This window comes from Crocuta crocuta, unplaced genomic scaffold (genome assembly GCF_008692635.1).
Source record: "Crocuta crocuta isolate KB4526 unplaced genomic scaffold, BGI_CrCroc_1.0 scaffold218, whole genome shotgun sequence".
In the NCBI taxonomy this organism is placed as follows: Eukaryota; Metazoa; Chordata; class Mammalia; order Carnivora; family Hyaenidae; genus Crocuta; species Crocuta crocuta.
Genome location: NW_027533170.1, coordinates 1,974,976 through 1,992,400, shown reverse-complemented (window position 1 = coordinate 1,992,400; position 17,425 = coordinate 1,974,976). Strand labels below are relative to the sequence as shown.

Below are 17,425 nucleotides of genomic sequence, written 5' to 3'. Positions count from 1 at the left end.
GGGGTGGGTCTATGACTTGAATCAACAAGGAAACTGTTTTCACATTTTCCACAGTGAAGGTTAAGCTATTTTAAAATTTGGTTACATTTTGATTTAAACAAGATCNAGATTAGGTTATAAAAAATACCACTAATCCCGAGTCAATTCATTCTCTTTAATATTTTTCAAAATATTTAACTATACTACTTTTGTCTGTGATATATGTTTGTGTAAGTTGTAAATATTAAATAATAATTAGACTCGTAACTTTTGTTTGGTTTCAGAATGTTTCATTCCTGTGTTTGGTGCTATGACATATACTACATGCCTGAATTACTAACACTTACTTGGAGTTTGCTAGTGAAATGGTTTTCTTTCAAAAAAATAAATACTTTGTTGTTGTTGTTGTTTATAGGTGGAGAAACTCTTGATGAGTGTGGGTTAAAATTTCTTTTAGCTGTTCGACTTCATACGTTCCTTACAACTTCCCTTCCAGCTTACCGAGCTCAGCTCCTTCACCAAGGTGATTTTAGTAGTAATCTATTAAATGGAAAGGGAGTAAAAGTCAAGAGGCTTGAGAACATTTGTTTGTTTTTGCCCTGATATAACAATGACAAATTTGACACATTCTAAGTTTCCTTTAACTTACATGTAAAAATATTTGTATCCACTTAATTTTCTTTACTTAAAATACTGGAATTTTTTTGGTAGATGGAAAGAGTGAAGAAATAGATGTTGGGTAGTTGGATAATCTGTGTTACATTTTCAAATGCATCATACGCTTAAGACCAATTAATACTGTTTTATTCTCTTTAACTTCTTTAGGTTTTCTTCTTTGTCCTAATTAACATTTATTGAAGTTCAGTTTTTTATCCAAAATTGGAGTAACATTTTTGTTCCAGAAATAATACATAGTCAGGTTTTAATTGTCTTACATAGGAAGTAAAAATTTACTCACCCCAAAACTACTGTTAATATTGATGTGTATTTCAGATGTTATTTTATTAACCTTTCAGACACTCTTACATACCTTAGGCCTCGAAGTAACAGAAATCCTTCACTTAAAAAAAAAGTATAAAAAGAAAAAAGGTAACTGAAAACAGGGCATTTCTTGGCTCACTGCCCAGGAAGTTCAGAGGTACAGCTGGGTTCCAGCATGATTGGACCTACAGGGTTAAACAGTGTTAGCAAGACAGAGGGGAGCCTCTGCTTATCGATGTCTGTCTCTTGCTTTATCTTTTCCTTTCCTTCTGTCTTTCTGCTTCTTCCTTCCCCTCATTTTGTATTTAGCTCGGACAAGTAGTAAAATTCTAAGTCAAATCATTTAATTATTTGTGAAATATTATTGAACTTGGTTGACAGATTACAGACATCTAAAAATAGTTGAGAATAGCAGTCCATTTACTGCGTAGGTGTTGTTCTTTTTTTACATTTCTATATTCCTTTCCAAGGAAAGAATATATAGTGGGCACTTCAGATTACTTGGCATTTGTGCTATCAGATTTAAATTTTGAGTCCATATATGTCAAAGCTACATCTTATAATTAAGAATGTGCTTCACCCAGAAATACCAAACAAAATGAACTATGAAGAGACCAAATAGAAGTTGAACAGTAAGCCCCAAACGGGCAAGTAGGTTAAGAGAATTGCTGATGTAAATGGTACTATGTAAATAAAAAAGTATGTGACTAATGTGGTGATAAGGGGTAATAATAGTTCTTACTCTAAATATCTTAACTCTTATATTTTAAATGCTTTAAAATACTCTATTCTAAATGCTTAAGGTCTAGTATTTTAATCCTCACAACAATGTAATAAGGTAGTGCCATGATTATTCGCATTTTATAAATGAGGAAATTGAGGAATCAAGAGTCTAAGTAACTTGTCCACAGTTACATAGTTAGGGATGGTGTTGGGTTTATTGTATCATTCTGATTCCAGAGTCTACAGTCTTAAGTTCTGTTCAGTGAGGTATCCTGTCTACTTGATGCTCTTTAATTCCATGGAATTAGATCCACAAAACAAACATTGACCAAACAAGGTGAGATTCAGCTGTGAAGGATAGTTATTCCAGCATAGACGAGTGCTTTAAGTGTTTCTCGTTTTCTAAGGAAAGATCAGGGGTAATAGGTAGTGAACAGAAGTAATCGGAACAGTAGCATTTGCCATAAAACATTTTTCTTATCTTTTTAAAGATGTTTTAATTATGGAAAATAATGTGCTTATTATAAAAAATAGTGAAATGATAGAATTGTTAGGAGAAGCAAGGAGGAAAACAAAACCCATATTCCCTCCAATCCTAAACACTTAATTGTAACTCTGTGAGTCTAGTAAAAAGTAAAGACATTTTTATGGCAAAGATGGCATGCGTATTTCTGATAATCATTATGTAAACATGTTTATGTTTCTTATGAACATTAGTTTTGACCTTTCTTCAGGCCTGTCTACAAGCCATTTTGCCTGGGCGTTTCACTCGGTAGCGGAGGAGGAACTGCTGAGCATGCTGCCGGCCATGCAGAAGGATGACCCCACTTGGTCTGAACTGAGAGCCATGGGCGTGGGCTGGTGGGTCCGCAACAGCCGTACCCTACGCAGGTGCATGGAAAAGGTAGGTTGTGTTTTATGTTGGTAGAAAATGGATTCATTAGTCTACTTTAGGTGTTTCTTTAAAGAGCATTCCATACTTCCTTTCTTGTTTCTATTTTGTTAATTGAATCAGTAAAATGCTTTTAAATAGCCATTATATTTCACCCTATCTCATTAATACAGGCTTTTAATGTTTATATTCTCATTCTTAAATTGCTGGTTGATACCTTTACTTAGTACGTGTCTGATTTTTACAAAATAGTGTGTATGCATTTTGGGAAAAGTAAAATAGTACTGAAGAGCTTGTCATGAAGAGCATCGTCCTGTGTTCCCACCTCTCTGTACCTTTGAAGGCCATCGCTCTGAATTACTTTGGAAATTATAAAAAATGCATGTGTTTAAGAGTATAATGTGTGTGTGTGTATGTATGTACACATCCATGCATTAGTGTACATATTTTCTTACTGAACATTTCAATAATGTGTGCCAATGTTATATGTGAGAAAAATTATTTTGTTTTCTTAAAAATGGTTTCTTTGAAATTTTGACCAATATTTTCTAATTACAGGTAGCCAAAGCAGCCTTTTATAGAAAGAATGATCCTTTAGATGCTGCCATTTTTTACCTTGCAATGAGAAAGAAAGCTGTGATTTGGGGGTTATATAGGTAGGTAAGAAAACTGTGCTTCAGAATGGAAAACTTTTTATGAGAAAGAAATGTATTTTTTAAAAAGTCAAGATTTGTTATTCTTGTTAATTGTGATTCATGTAAATTCTTAGTTACTTTTGTACTTAGGGAAAGATTCATGGGAAAGAAGCCCAGGTGTTTTCCAGAGCAGAAGAATCTTGATGATATCACTTTATTTGTTTTTAGGTTTATCAGCCCAGGAAAACATTTTCTTACTTATTTTAAGAATTCCTCATGGTACCTCTATAGAACAAAGAACTGAACCAAAAACTTGCATCTTTAGTGGGGAACAAGATGAATTGGTGGAATCTGGACCAGGCATCTACCCTCTGCTCTATTATAGGCTCAGGGGCCAGGCTCTCCCTCCCTCCAGACTCCCCTCTTCCTGTGGGCCCTGACCCCGCCCTTGAGCTAGGATCATTTGGAATTTTCTCCTTCACTTGTCCTCAGCAAGACTTGATAAACATGATTACCAAAAACAGTTCACCATCTATTTCACATTCAGTTCCGGGTGAATCTCAATGAATAGCAACTTTTGGGGTAAAATCATGGACACCAGTCAATTTTCTAAGAGACCAGATCATTTAGGATTGTTTTGAATCAGGACAAATTGCTTTGGTTTTGATCACCAGTAATCTTCCGGTGGGCAGGCAGGGATAAAGGTGATTGATGAAGTTTAACTGGTAAAGTACCTCAAAAGTTAATATAAATTAAATATTTTGCATGGACTTAAAAATAATTTCTTGTAGTACTGCTAATGCAGTGTTCTTTATAGTTTGAAAGAAATTTTTTCAGTAATCTCTGAGATTTATGTGAAGAAGTAGATGTTTATTATAAATGCTTTTTTGCTGGAAAGAAGCAGTTATATGGTAATTCGTAACACTGGCAGATGTTTCCTTTGAGTCTTAAGTTTTAAATGGCTGACTTATAAAACTGCTTCTGGTGGTGGAAACATTGTGCTTCAAAACTTACATAGATTTTTTTTCTTTATAGATCCCAAAAAGACACCAAGATGACACAGTTTTTTGGACACAATTTTGAGGATGAGAGATGGCGTAAAGCAGCTTTAAAGAATGCCTTTTCTTTGTTAGGCAAACAAAGATTTGAACATTCTGCAGCATTTTTTCTTTTAGCTGGCTGCCTCAGAGATGCAATTGAGGTAATGAAACTTTTTTAATGAAACTTTACTTTTTTAAAAAAGCATTGTCAACCTTTGAAGCTCTTCATGTAGGCTTAAATTTTTATTTTTTAATTTTGATTTAAGAATAGTGGAAATTGCATAAGGCTAATAAATACATAGTAATATTTAATAGTAACTTTTAAAAATTCTGTCATTTAGGAGCAGCTGGGTGGCTCAGTCAGTTGAGCATCTGACTCTTGATTTCGGCTTGGGTCACAATCCTATGGTTGTAGGATTGAGCCCCCTGTCAGGCTCTGCTCTGAGTGTGGAACTTGCTTGGGATTCTGTCTCTCTCTCCCTCAGCCCCTTTCCCATTCATGCTTGCTCGCGCGCTGTCTCTCTCAAATAAAAAATAAATGTTAGCTATTGAAAAAAAAATAAATAATAAATTTTTGTTGTTCAGTTTGAATGATATTTATATAGAATTAAGTTAATGATGTTGCATTGATTGGTAGAAATAGTTGAGATCTAACCTTTAAGAGTATCTTTGAACACATTTAAAAAGAAAAAAAAGTTTGTCCTAACACTTTAAACATGTGAATCCATATTTGGTTCTGTCTTACTTGATGAAGCTTAGAAAAATTTTAACTGGTTTCATAACCTGTCTATCTCAAATTGCCCTTTTACTCAGTTTCATACAAGTGATTCAAAACAACTTTTTAATTAGGAAACTCTATAGTTTGCTGAGGTGGATGAGGAAGAGTAAAAATTCAAGAAATAAAATGTCATTTGAGTTGAAGCTCTTGAGAATTTTTTAATATTTATAGGTAAATTCTTTTTGCAGGTATATGTTTAATACTAACAGGTAGATTTGTAGGTATTAATGTAAATGTTGTCAAGTAGATTTGCTAAAGTTATGTTTTGTTATTTGTTCCCTCATTTCAGATATTAACAGTGCCTTTTTTTCATCCAGTTTTTAGTAAGTCAGTTGAGTTTATTTTAAAATGAAAGATGCTTCTGCTTATTTATAATCAGTATTTCTTTTTTTTGAAGGTATGTCTTGAGAAACTGAATGACATTCAGTTGGCTCTTGTAATAGCAAGACTCTATGAATCTGAATTTGATACATCTGCAACATATAAATCTATTTTACGTAAGAAAGTTTTGGGGATTGATTCTCCTGTCAGTGAACTCAATTCATTGAACATAAATATGCATTATGATCCTTTTCTTCGGAGTATGGCCTACTGGATTTTGGAAGATTACAGTGGTGCTCTGGAAACATTAATAAAGCAGCCCGTCAGAGAGGATGATGGTAAGCTGCATGTTTCAGATGTGAATAACACTGAGTTGTTTTAGTACCTGCTGGGTGCTAAGGGTAATACAAAGCAAGTGGAAAACATGGTCTAAGACTTTTAAGATTGAGTTGGGGACACAGAGTTAGGTATACAGTTTTTTGTATTTTTAGGAAAATCCTTTTTTCAGAAAAATCCTTTGAAAACCAAGAACTTTGGATTTTCTGTTTTTATAAAATCACTGCATTCAATATAAATATTATTATTTGAAAATAAATTTTAAGGAAAATAGTGATATAAAATCATTTTTCTCAGGTGTAAGTTTCTATATTTATAATAAAAATTATTCTGTAATGAAAATTGATTTAAGTGATAGGATTAATTTTTTATGAGATGAGTGAGGTAGAGAATTTTTTATAATTTTTTAAAGATCTCCTTCTCCCTTTTGTTTTAGAAATCCATTTTTGCTTAAGCTTTTCTAGAGGTTAGTATAAAATGGAATCTTTGTATAAAATCATGTAAAAATGATAGGATATGCTTTTCAAATATTTCTCCATAGATAGAGTTGAATTGTTTCTGATAGCTGGCCTACTCGGTGACAGTCATATTAGTTGAAGTACTAATTGGAAAAAATTGTAGTTGATGGGTTTTTACATAATCAGGATTTTCATGTGTCTTACTGTGAGAGAATTGTGAGAAAGCCATGTTCAGTGTTGAAGTGTCCTGGCCAACTGACCTGAAGATTTCCAAAGTGGCCTCTGTGTAATGACAGGGGAAAAGAAAAGGCCTTTGCCAATCACTTTTTTATGCCTACATGTATTCATGTCAAAATTGTATTTTGATTTGGGATTAATACATGATTATATACTTTCAGAGTCAATTAAATTCCCTCTTCTAGAAGAAAATTTTAAGGGCGCCTGGGTGGCTCAGTCGGTTAAGCGTCCGACTTCAGCTCAGGTCATGATCTCATGGTTCATGGGTTCGAGCCCTGTGTCGGGCTCTGTGCTGTCAGCTAGCAGAGCCTGGAGCCTGATTCAGATTCTGTATCTCCTTCTCTTCCTGACCCTCCCCTGTTCATACTGTCTCTCTCTCTCAGAAATAAATAAAACATAAAAGATAAAAATAGAAGAAAATTTTAAAAGGTACTAGTGGCTTGAACTGGAATAACAGGAATGAAGGCAGAGAAAAGTAGTTGGATTTGGAATATAATTTTCACATAAACTAGATAGGATTGGATAGGATTGGATGCGACAGGAATAAGAGTCAAGAATAACTCCTGGATTTTTAGTTTGAGGTAAATGATATGGACAAGACCAGGAGCAGGTTTGGGAGAATGTTGTTTCAGAGAGAAGATCTCTCTGACAAGGTGACCTTTGAGCAGAGACCTGATTGAAATGAGTGAGTTATCCATATAGCTATCTGGGTAAAGAGTGGTTTAGGCTAAGGGCACGCTAAGTAAAGAGACCTTGAGGCAAGAGTATGTGCATGTAGATGGAAATGTAAAGTAAGCCTTTGGATATAACAGTCTAGATGTACAGGGTGAAGTTGGGCCTGAAATAGATGTGCAGGTTATCAGTGTCTAGGCAGTGTTTGAAACCATAGAACTGTAGGAGTTCATTAATACAGTAGAATGTAGAAGTACATACAGGGAGTGTAGATAGAAAAGAAGCCAAGTACTGAACTCTAGGACACTCTTAGCATTCTCAAGTAGAGAAGAGAAGGAAGATTTAGCACAACAGACTGGGAAGGGATGTTGAGAGAAGCAGGAGAATAAGAACTATGGGTATGTAAGTGGATGTTTAAATAATCTTCTATTATTACCCAAAGAGCCAGGAATCAGTATAACTTCAGTTCTCCTTTTACGTTAACCACTTTCATGGCAAATGTGGTCTTGTCTGTTCAGTGCTATGTGTCACTGTGATCTCTTAGTAAAATTCTGTCAGAAGACCAGGTGGGTAAAGGTGCCAAAGAGAAAAGGGACTGCATTCCAACTCTTGAATTTTTCTTAGCTGATAAAATTAATTTACTTTCAGATCAAGTCATGATGTCAGCCTGTAATCCTGCAGTTTTTAATTTCTACAATTATCTAAGAACACATCCTCTTTTGCTGAGACGTCATTTTGGATCCTCTGATGTATTGTCCACACACATGAGTTTAACAGGAAAAAGTGGACTGGCAGGAACAATCAATTTAAGTGAGAGAAGATTATTTTTTACTACTGCCAGTGCTCATTTAAAAGCTGGCTGTCCTATGTTAGCTTTAGAAGTATTATCGAAGATGCCAAAAGTCATCAAGAAAACAAAACCCTTTTGTAGAACATCGAGTTTTCTGGATACTAGTAAAGACTATTCTCCTTCTTCTCCATTGAAATTGGATGCAAGGGAAGATAAGTCTTCTGCTATTGATTGGTCACAGTCCATGATGAATGGTTTTGGGTCTTCTTCAGAGGGTTCCTCAGAGAAGCAGTCAAACTCTACTCTTTCTTTTGACTGGAGCCAACCAAGTGTCGTATTTCAGGATGACTCTTTAGAATTAAAATGGGACAGTGATAATGATGAAGAAGGTGATGATCTCCCTATTTCAATGAAAGAGCTAAAACCTTTACAGAGAAAAACGGTGACAAAAATGGATGAAACAAGTTCTACTTATACAGACACTCTCAGCACACTAGATGAAAATGATATTTTGAGTCCATCAGAAGATATCATTGCAGTTCAGTTAAAATTTAGAGCATGCTTAAAGATTCTCACAGTAGAACTTCGTACTTTATCTACTGGCTATGAAATAGATGGTGGAAAATTGCGTTACCAACTCTACCACTGGCTTGAAAGAGAGGTAGTAGCTCTTCAGAGGACCTGTGACTATTGTTCAGATGGCGAAGAGTTACAGTCTGCCTTGGACGAAAGTGAAGACAGATTTGGATTAAATGAAGATTCTGAAGATTTGCTCCAACAAACAAAAGTGAAACAACTGAAGGAAAACTTTCAGGAAAAAAGACAGTGGCTTTTGAAATACCAGTCACTCTTGAGGATGTTTCTGAGCTACTGCATACTTCATGGGTCCCACGGTGGGGGTCTTGCATCTGTGAGAATGGAATTGATTTTGCTTTTACAAGAATCTCAGCAGGTATGTAAGTTATACGATGGCCCATTGAAGAGAAATAAATGGTTTTTGATACTGCTCTTTTAGTGTTTAAATACTTAAGTTGTTGAGTTTCTTCATTATGGTTGCTTTAAGGAATACCCTTTTGTGTAGTAATTTGTAGAGTAGTGTGTGCGTGTGTGTGTGTGTGTGTGTGTGTGTGTGTGTGAGTGACGGTTTTAGGATCATTCGGCATCAGGCCCTGCGATCTGCTGTGTTGATACTCTGCATTCTTATATGAGTGCCTGGTGAGGTGATGAGCTTCTCCTTAGGATGAGAGGAGATTGTCCCCCCTTTTTTCCCTATAATTGGTGGAATCTTAACCTCCTCAGGTCCTAACTCTATAATCTATTATGCTTTTAATTTTGAATTGTTTTGAAGTTTTTCCAAGAGACTTCTGAATTAGTTAAGTAATGGATTATCACTTTAAATAGTCAGTTAACTTTTTTTCCCCTTTGCTTTCAAGGAAACGTCAGAACCCATATTTCCTAGCCCTCTGTCAGAGCAAACCTCGGTACCCCTCCTCTTTGCTTGTACAGCCAGTGCCAAAACAGTAGTTGCCAATCCATTGCTGCACCTCAGTAACCTCACACATGATATTCTGCATGCCATCATAAACTTCGATTCACCACCCCATCCCGACATCCAGAGCAATAAGGTAAGTATGCTTGGTTCGTTCTTTTACCTTCCCTGTGTATTATGGTAAAGCCAAAAGCTAAGTGCTAGGAAACACTTAGTAGAAGCAATTTTAAACATTAGACTATACATAGGCATTGTTACATTACTAAGTTTATATTTTTTGATCGAAGAGAACTTATGGTTGTAGGCCGGGCTGACCTCACTTATATTCTCATACCCAATAGGGTACTTCAGTTTTAAGTTTAGTTACTTAGTCTTATTTAGCCACTTTATTAAGATATGAGTAATAGGTGTGTATGCAGTTACATGAGTAATTCTTCTAGCATTACAATTAGTGAAAAAGCTGATTGAGTTTTAGAAATAGAAACGGAGTATTGTGTAAAATTAAAGTTTTCCTTTATCAATATTAAAACATTACATATTTCAAAGATAATGTGAGTCTTAAATTGACTCTAAACCTTAAATTGACTCCAAACCTACTGAATCAGTGTGTGAGAGTGAGTCCCAAGATTTTTAGGAATTTCCCAGGTGATTCTGATGCGTAACTAGTCATATAGTTATCTAGTCAAGCAGATCATCTTTTCATCATCACCTCTGTACTTTATGTACAGTTAATGTCACATTTCATGTTTCATCTTTATTCTCCAAACATACTGAAATCTTTTAAAGTATGACCAAGTGTGACTCCTTTTCTCTTTTTGTCTTCATAGTCTGTTGTCTGGTTCTTGCCCACCTCTCAGGCTGTGATATCACATCAGTTCGACATTCTGCTTGCCTGATGGTGGCCTCTCCTACAGCTTTACCCTCTTTGATAACTTTAACCCTTGTAATATAATTTTGCCACTTTTCCTTTCCTGCTCCAGTATAAATGCCCACATGGTGTATTATACAGTAAGGGATGTAATTTCGTTAAGAATTTACTTATTTTAGCTAAACTGTATCCCATATTTAACTTTAATAATAAGCATATACTTGGTATATCAGTTAGCTTTTGCTGCTTAAGAACCACCTTGAAACATTAGTAACTTCAAATGGCCATTATTTATTTTGCTCATGATTCACTGGGTTGGCTGTTCGGTTCTTCTTTTTTGGGCCAGCTGGACTAATGTCTGGATATTTTTATTTGTCTTCTCTCAGCTGGTATGTTGGCTGGATTCTGGATTAGGATGGCATTATTTGCATTTTTGGTGGTTGGCACTCTGTTTCCAGGGCTGACAGGAGAATCTTGATCATATGTTTCTCATCCACTGTCAAAAAAGCCTAGTGTATTGACCTAGGTTCTCTAAAAAAACAGAACAAATAGGATGTGTGTATGTATGTGTACAGAGCAGTTGGCTTACATAACTGTGGGGACTCAGAGGTCCCAAGATTGGCTGTCATCAGGGTGAAGACCCTGGGCCTATTGAGTAGTTCCAATCTAGGTCCAGAGACCTGAGAACCAGGAACGCCAATAGTATGTTTTAGTGTGAGAGTCAGTAGACATGAGACCTAAGAGGAGCATATTTCTGTTGTAGTTTAGAGTCAGGAAAACACCAGTGTTCCAGTTCAAAACAGCCAGGCAGAAGTTCCCTTATTTTCAGCTTTATTCCATTTAGGTCTTCAACTGATTGGGTGAGGCCCACCCACATTAGGGAGGGCAGTCTGCTTTACTCATTCTACCACTTCTACCAGTGTTAATTTCATCCCATATCACTCTTACAAACATAACCCAGAGTGTCTAGCCAAATGTCTGGCACCCCATGGTCCAGGTAAGTTGATACATAAAATTAACCATGCCACCTACATTATTTTACATAATGGTTACAGGGGTTTAAAGAGCAGCAAGAGTAGAATTTGCAAGGCCTTTTGGAGGACTAGGTTCTGAACTCGCATAATGCTTTTTGCCTTCTCGGTCAAAGCAAGTCACAAGGCCAGCCCGGATTCAGTAAGTAGAGAAATAGACTCCACTTTTTGATTGGAGAAACTCAAAAATATTCTGATCATTTCTGTAATTTCCCATATGTGGTTTCTGTTATCTTCATTGAATACAATAATATCCTTGGCTTTATTTCATACCCCACATCTTATTGATAACTGAGGGAGACATAGCAATTTGGTTTTAATCTATGACTCCCCATTTTTTATCTACATAAAAGACTCTCATACTTCATAATTCGATCAAGAGCCTAGTCTCTTTTTAAAATTTAAATCCAAGTTAGTTGATGTATAGTGTAATAATGGTTTCACGAGTAGAATTTAGTGATTCATCACTTAACATCCAATACCTAATGCTCATCATAATGCCCATCACCCATTTAGCTCCTCCCCTACTCACCTCCCTTCCAGCAACCCTCCATTTGAAGAACTTAGTCTTTTAATAGTCTAATCTATTAGATTAGACTGGGTTGTGCTTCTCAGATCTACTTCTTTTACTGCTTGTCATGCCAACTTTAGAGCCTTCTCTTCCTCAGTACAAATGTTTACCCTACCATTGCTGTCTTTCATACCTTCTCCTTTCCCTAATAATTTCCCTCTCTTTAGATTGCTTGTTTTCTCTAGTAGCTAGAATATGTGGTAGCATATTCTTCAGTGACCTATCCATAAATAAACTGTTATTTACCAGACTGAGCTTCTGCATAGTTTGGTTGAAGAAGAAGATTGAGTCTTGAGGGGTTTTCTTTTAATACATGGCTCATGCACTACTGAATAGTGCCATTTGCTCTTGAAATAGAAGTTAGGTAGCTAGTGTGTTTTTTATGATATCTGCCCATAGCATAAGTGTTTTTAATTTGTAGTGAGATCTGTATAGGCATAAATGAGTGTTAAGGAAAAAAAAGAAATAGTTTATAAGGACAAAATAGTTTTTCTACTTTTTTAGAATGCTTATTATAGTAGGTTTTGAAACAAGTTTGATTTTTTAAAAGTTATACTTAAAGTAATTCTGTGGGTTTTTTTTTTTCCAGGTATATGTAATGCATACTTTAGCAGCCTCGCTTTCTGCTTGCATTTATCAGTGCCTTTGTGGTAGTCATAACTACAGGTAAATATCTTTTTGTGAAATTGAGGAATGCTTACAGTAACTGATGACGTTTCAAAATTTGTATGCTCTTGGTTTAGAAAAACTGTTTATGACAGTGTTTTAAATAGTGCAGAAAGCATTAGAAGTGATGAGTACTTTTTTTCTCAGCTTTGAAATTTTAGTGTATGCCTTTCTGGAAAATGTCAAGTAGACTCTTGTCAGTATAACTCATTTAGCTAACTTGGCTAACTTAGCCAGGCGTTGTGGTATGCAGTGAGATAAGTTCTCCTTTCTTAAGGTCATTCTAGTTAAAGACATACATGTGAGCTGGTAAATGATATATATAACATGACATTGTATTTGAGGGATAAATATAATGGTATAGTTAATGCTGTAATTATGTACAATGATATTCTATATAATTACATACTATAATGTAGAATGTATGATATCATACAATCGTATATAATGTACGACAGTAAAAGGCTCAGGGAGCACAAAGGAGGGAATAAGTGACTTGGAATTGAGAAAAATTTCACAGAAGAGCGATGTTGGGTCACCTGGGTGGCTCAGTTGGTTAAGCAGCCGACTCTTGATTTCAGCTCAGGTCATGATCTCATGATTCATGGAATGGAACTGAGCCCCATGTTAGACTCTGTGTTGAGACCATAGAGCCTGATTGGGATACCCTCCCTCCCTCTCTCCCCACTTCTTTCTGCTCTGCCCCCACTCACGTACTCTCTCAGCTCTCTCAAGTAAACTTTAAAAAAGAGTGATGTTTATGATTTTTCTCTGTATAGCTGAAGTTTCACTCTAATTTAGCTAGACTTTAAAAACATACTGTTTGACACTTTGGTAAGTTTCCTTAGAGCTTTGGAATTCTCTTTCTTTTTTCTTTTTAATTTTTATTTAAATTCCAGTTAGTTAACAACAGTGTAATATTAGTTTCACGCGTATAGTATAGTGATTCATCTGGTGCTCATCTTGCCAAATGCACTTCTTAATCCCCATCACTTATTAACCCATCCCCCCACCCTCCCCTCTGGTAACCATCACTTTGTAGTTAAGAGTTAGTTTTTTGGTTTGCCTCTTCTTTTTCTCCTATGATCCTTTGTTTTGTTTCTTTACTTCTTTAAATATTTTGACTTTTCTGTTTCTTATTAGACAGGTATTGGAACATAGACGTTTCTTTTATTTTTCTTTTAGCTTTCATCTCATTTTTTTCCTGTATTTATTTTTGCTTCATTTCAGGAGAAATCCTAACTTTATTTTCCAGACACTAACTCATTCTTCAACAATGTCCTCTTATTTAGCCCATCTGAGTTTGTGTTTTAGAAATTCTATTTTTCATTTTTAAGATCTCCTTGTTGATTTTAATAGCCACTTTATTTTTATAACTTACAGTCTTTATTTCTTAAGAGTTTTAACCTCTCTGATTATAAAGCACTTCTGTAATGTTCCGGTATGTCTGCTTCCTCAGGTGCCATCATTCACAGAGTTTGTTATTTCTTATATGATGTTAGTCTTCCTTGGTGTTGATTTTTGATTGTCTTAAGTGTTCGAATTCTCTCATGAGACTCTCAACTTACTACTCTGCTTATGTATCCCCAAGATAGCTTCCACTGGATTTCTTTGGCCTTCATCCTCCAAGAGTTCATTTTCTTGGCATTGAGTGTAGCTTTACTTCAGCAATATATGTTTAATTATTTTAATGTTTATTTTATTTTTGAGAAAGAGAGAGAGACAGAGCATAAGCAGGGGAGAGGCAGAAAGAGAAAGAGTAGAATCTGAGGCAGTCTCCAAGCTCTGGGCTGTCAGCACAGAGCTTGATGTGGGGCTTGAACCCATGAACCGTAGGATCATTACCTGAGCTGAAGTCAGACCCTTAACCAACTGAACCACCCAGGCGCCCCTGTTTTCATCAACATATGTTGATCTTTTTCATCATTTCCATAGGCCTATTGTAATAGGGGATTTTTCTTGTTGGCAGGCTGCCATCTTAAAACTGGAAAGTAAAGCAAGGGAAGCTATTCTCGTATGCATCAAAATGTTATGACTAACTTGCCAGTCAGAACAGGTCTAAACCAATAAATGTGCTATGTTTAATATTACATTCATTTACTTAATATACAATATAGGAATTTCTGACAGGATTTAACAAAAATTTTTGTAGGATTCTCTGTCAGATTTATTTCATGGTTTATGTCAACCTGCAAGTTACTTTTTTCATTCATCTGTTTACTTAGTTGTCTTTAAAAATTTTTTTTTAATGTTTATTTATTTTTGAGGGAGAGAGAAACAAAGTGCAGGTGATGGTGAGAGGGGCACAGGGGCAGTGGCAGAGAGAGAAGGAGACACAGAATCTGAAACACGCTCCAGGCTCTGAGCTCTCAGCACAGAGTCTGATGCAGGGCTCCGACTCGTGGACTGTAAGATCATGACCTGAGCCAAAATCAGATGCTTAACCGACTGAGCCACACAGGCACCCCTCTGTTTACTTTAAGTGCCATTTACTTGGAGAAGCTTACCCTGACTTCCAAATTGTGTGACATGCTCCTCAGCTTTGCTTTTATACCCCTATATGCATAGATTTTGTCTTTAAAAGCAGTATAATAAAAAGATTTGTGTCTGATTCTTCCACCAGACTATAAATTTCATGGAGACAGAAACCACATTTTTAATTATATCCCTGGTACCTGGTGCATATACCTGATGTAACCTATCCTGATATAGGGCTGACTAGCCATTAAATATCACACTGAGCCTACACTGACTTTGTTTTCAACCAGATAACCTTGTTTTGAACTTTGGTAGATAGAATATACCTTGTAGTTTGTGGTTAATAGTAATTTAGTTTTCTCATTTGTATGTATTCTGTGTCTTTCACTAAATACTTAAAACTCAACACATGTGTTTTAATTTAGAAAATTTGCACATTTACACTCAAAGGATACTTGGTTTTAATATAGCACCAGACTATAGAGAACAGTATGTAGATCAGTAATGGCAGTGTAACTAATAAAAATTTTTGTTTAAGATACCCTAGAAGTTAGATCTAAACTATTTCATATTACATGTGAAATTCATTTTACATCATCATATGTTATTTTTATTTTAGTATATTATTATTGTAGATTATTCTTATTTAAGTATTTTCTTCCCTTAGTTCATTTCAAACAAATCAGTTTACGGGAATGATGTATCAGACAGTATTGCTTCCCCATCGACATTCTTTGAAAACAGGAAGCTTAGACGAAGCAATAACTCCTAATACAGCACCAGCACAATGGCCAGGTATAAATAATTTATATATATGTATATATAAATGTATATAAATATATATGTAAGTATTTGCTGAGCCTTACTGAATTTAATTAGATGAGAAAGAAGTATGTTTGGTATAGTTTCACTATATGATAATCACTGTTAAATCTTGTTAGAATTGATACCACTTCAGTATTTCCCATTCATTATAAATTATGTAGTTATCTAACATTGGTATTTCCTTAACCATTTTACGAAAATAACTCAAATGTTTTATTATATCACTTTTTATACTTTCATTTGTCATGGCAATTAAATTTCATCTGTCAGATTTAAATTATAGGTCTTCATTGTTTCTCTAAATTGAACAAATATCTCAGTGTTTATGCATTAACTGTAATAACCTCTATTGGTCTGTGTATCTACAGAAGAAAATATCTTAATCCTGATGTAATAAAGTTTTTTATAGTTGATTTTTCTTTTTTTTAATTCATTGTCAATGGTAGCTGTGTTTATTGTTTGTCCTAGGAATAACTTCTTTAATTCGGCTTTTGAATTCTTCTGGCGAGGAGGCCCAGTCAGGGCTTACAGTTTTGCTCTGTGAGATTCTCACAGCAGTGTATCTCAGTCTGTTTATCCATGGCCTGGCGACACATTCTAGTAATGAACTATTTCGGATTATGGCCCATCCTCTAAATGAAAAAATGTGGTCTGCTGTGTTTGGCGGAGGTGCACATGTTCCCAGCAAAGAACAGACACACTCAAAACCTTTACCCGGTTAGTTGTTCATCTGTTTCATTTATCTATTTATTTTTTTAGATTGGAACTTTATTTATTCATCTGATAACTTTGTCAAGTGTAATTATGGTTTAATTTATTCACAGAAAGTTTTTGTTATGGACCATTTTCTTAAAGCATGAACAAATAATTCTGTGGTGAACATACAGTATGAAGTTTCTGGTGCAATTTTCAAGCTTTAAGATACTCGTGCACCGGTGATTAGAACTGTCTAATGTAATTTTCTTAAATCTTTTACTATTAAAATTATCATGTGTTTTGAAATACACTGTAACTGTGGTCTTTGTTCTATCCCAAATACAGATTCTCTCTTCTTTCTTTGGCAGGAAGGCACTTTGCTATGCCTAGCCCCCACCAGGTAGTGGTATTCTCCATGGAATGTGTGGGCTTTACCAAAGCTCTTTCAGCCATCAGTTCTCATAGCCCTCCCAGTCTTGCAGGCAAGATAATAGCTTTAGAAATAGGCTTTTATAGTTCAGCTTGCTTTGTGTTGTTTTGAAGGGGTTGGGGTACCTTGGGCCCATTTTATTTTATTTTGCACTTAACAGTAGAAAATTAAGAAATTTCCTTTATTTAATCAAGCCATATTTTTGATTTAAAACAATGATTAGCCTTTTAGAATCTACAATCTCTGCTTTTTACTCTGCTTTTAAATTATTTGTTTTGATGTTATCTATTCCTTAAACTGTAACATATTTTTAAATGTGTAGAAATAAATGTCCATGCTAATCATGGTAAATCAGACTATGGCTTGAAATGACTGGAAAACATTTCAAATGAGGCTGCTTTATGTTTTGCGTACTATGATTCTGGCCATTAGGGGTTTTGGATTTCTAAGTGTTCATAATACCAGGAAAAGTAATTATTTTAAACAACTATATCCCTATTTCTAAACTTTCTGAGAGTAAAACCATATA

General features: G+C 35.2%; 1 protein-coding gene across 2 annotated transcripts in view; it reads left to right on the top strand.

Moving 5' to 3' along the window:
- DMXL1 (Dmx like 1) overlaps window positions 1–17,425 on the top strand; it is a 127,959-nt gene that overhangs the window by 55,723 nt on the left and 54,811 nt on the right. For both annotated transcript variants that reach the window (XM_077746362.1, XM_077746361.1), the window contains exons 19-28: window positions 395–502; window positions 2,418–2,591; window positions 3,138–3,231; window positions 4,246–4,411; window positions 5,426–5,687; window positions 7,701–8,794; window positions 9,276–9,467; window positions 12,391–12,467; window positions 15,613–15,740; window positions 16,239–16,487. In XM_077746362.1, coding sequence (XP_077602488.1) covers window positions 395–502; window positions 2,418–2,591; window positions 3,138–3,231; window positions 4,246–4,411; window positions 5,426–5,687; window positions 7,701–8,794; window positions 9,276–9,467; window positions 12,391–12,467; window positions 15,613–15,740; window positions 16,239–16,487 — 2,544 coding nt within the window. The remainder of the gene's footprint in view (window positions 1–394; window positions 503–2,417; window positions 2,592–3,137; window positions 3,232–4,245; window positions 4,412–5,425; window positions 5,688–7,700; window positions 8,795–9,275; window positions 9,468–12,390; window positions 12,468–15,612; window positions 15,741–16,238; window positions 16,488–17,425) is intronic.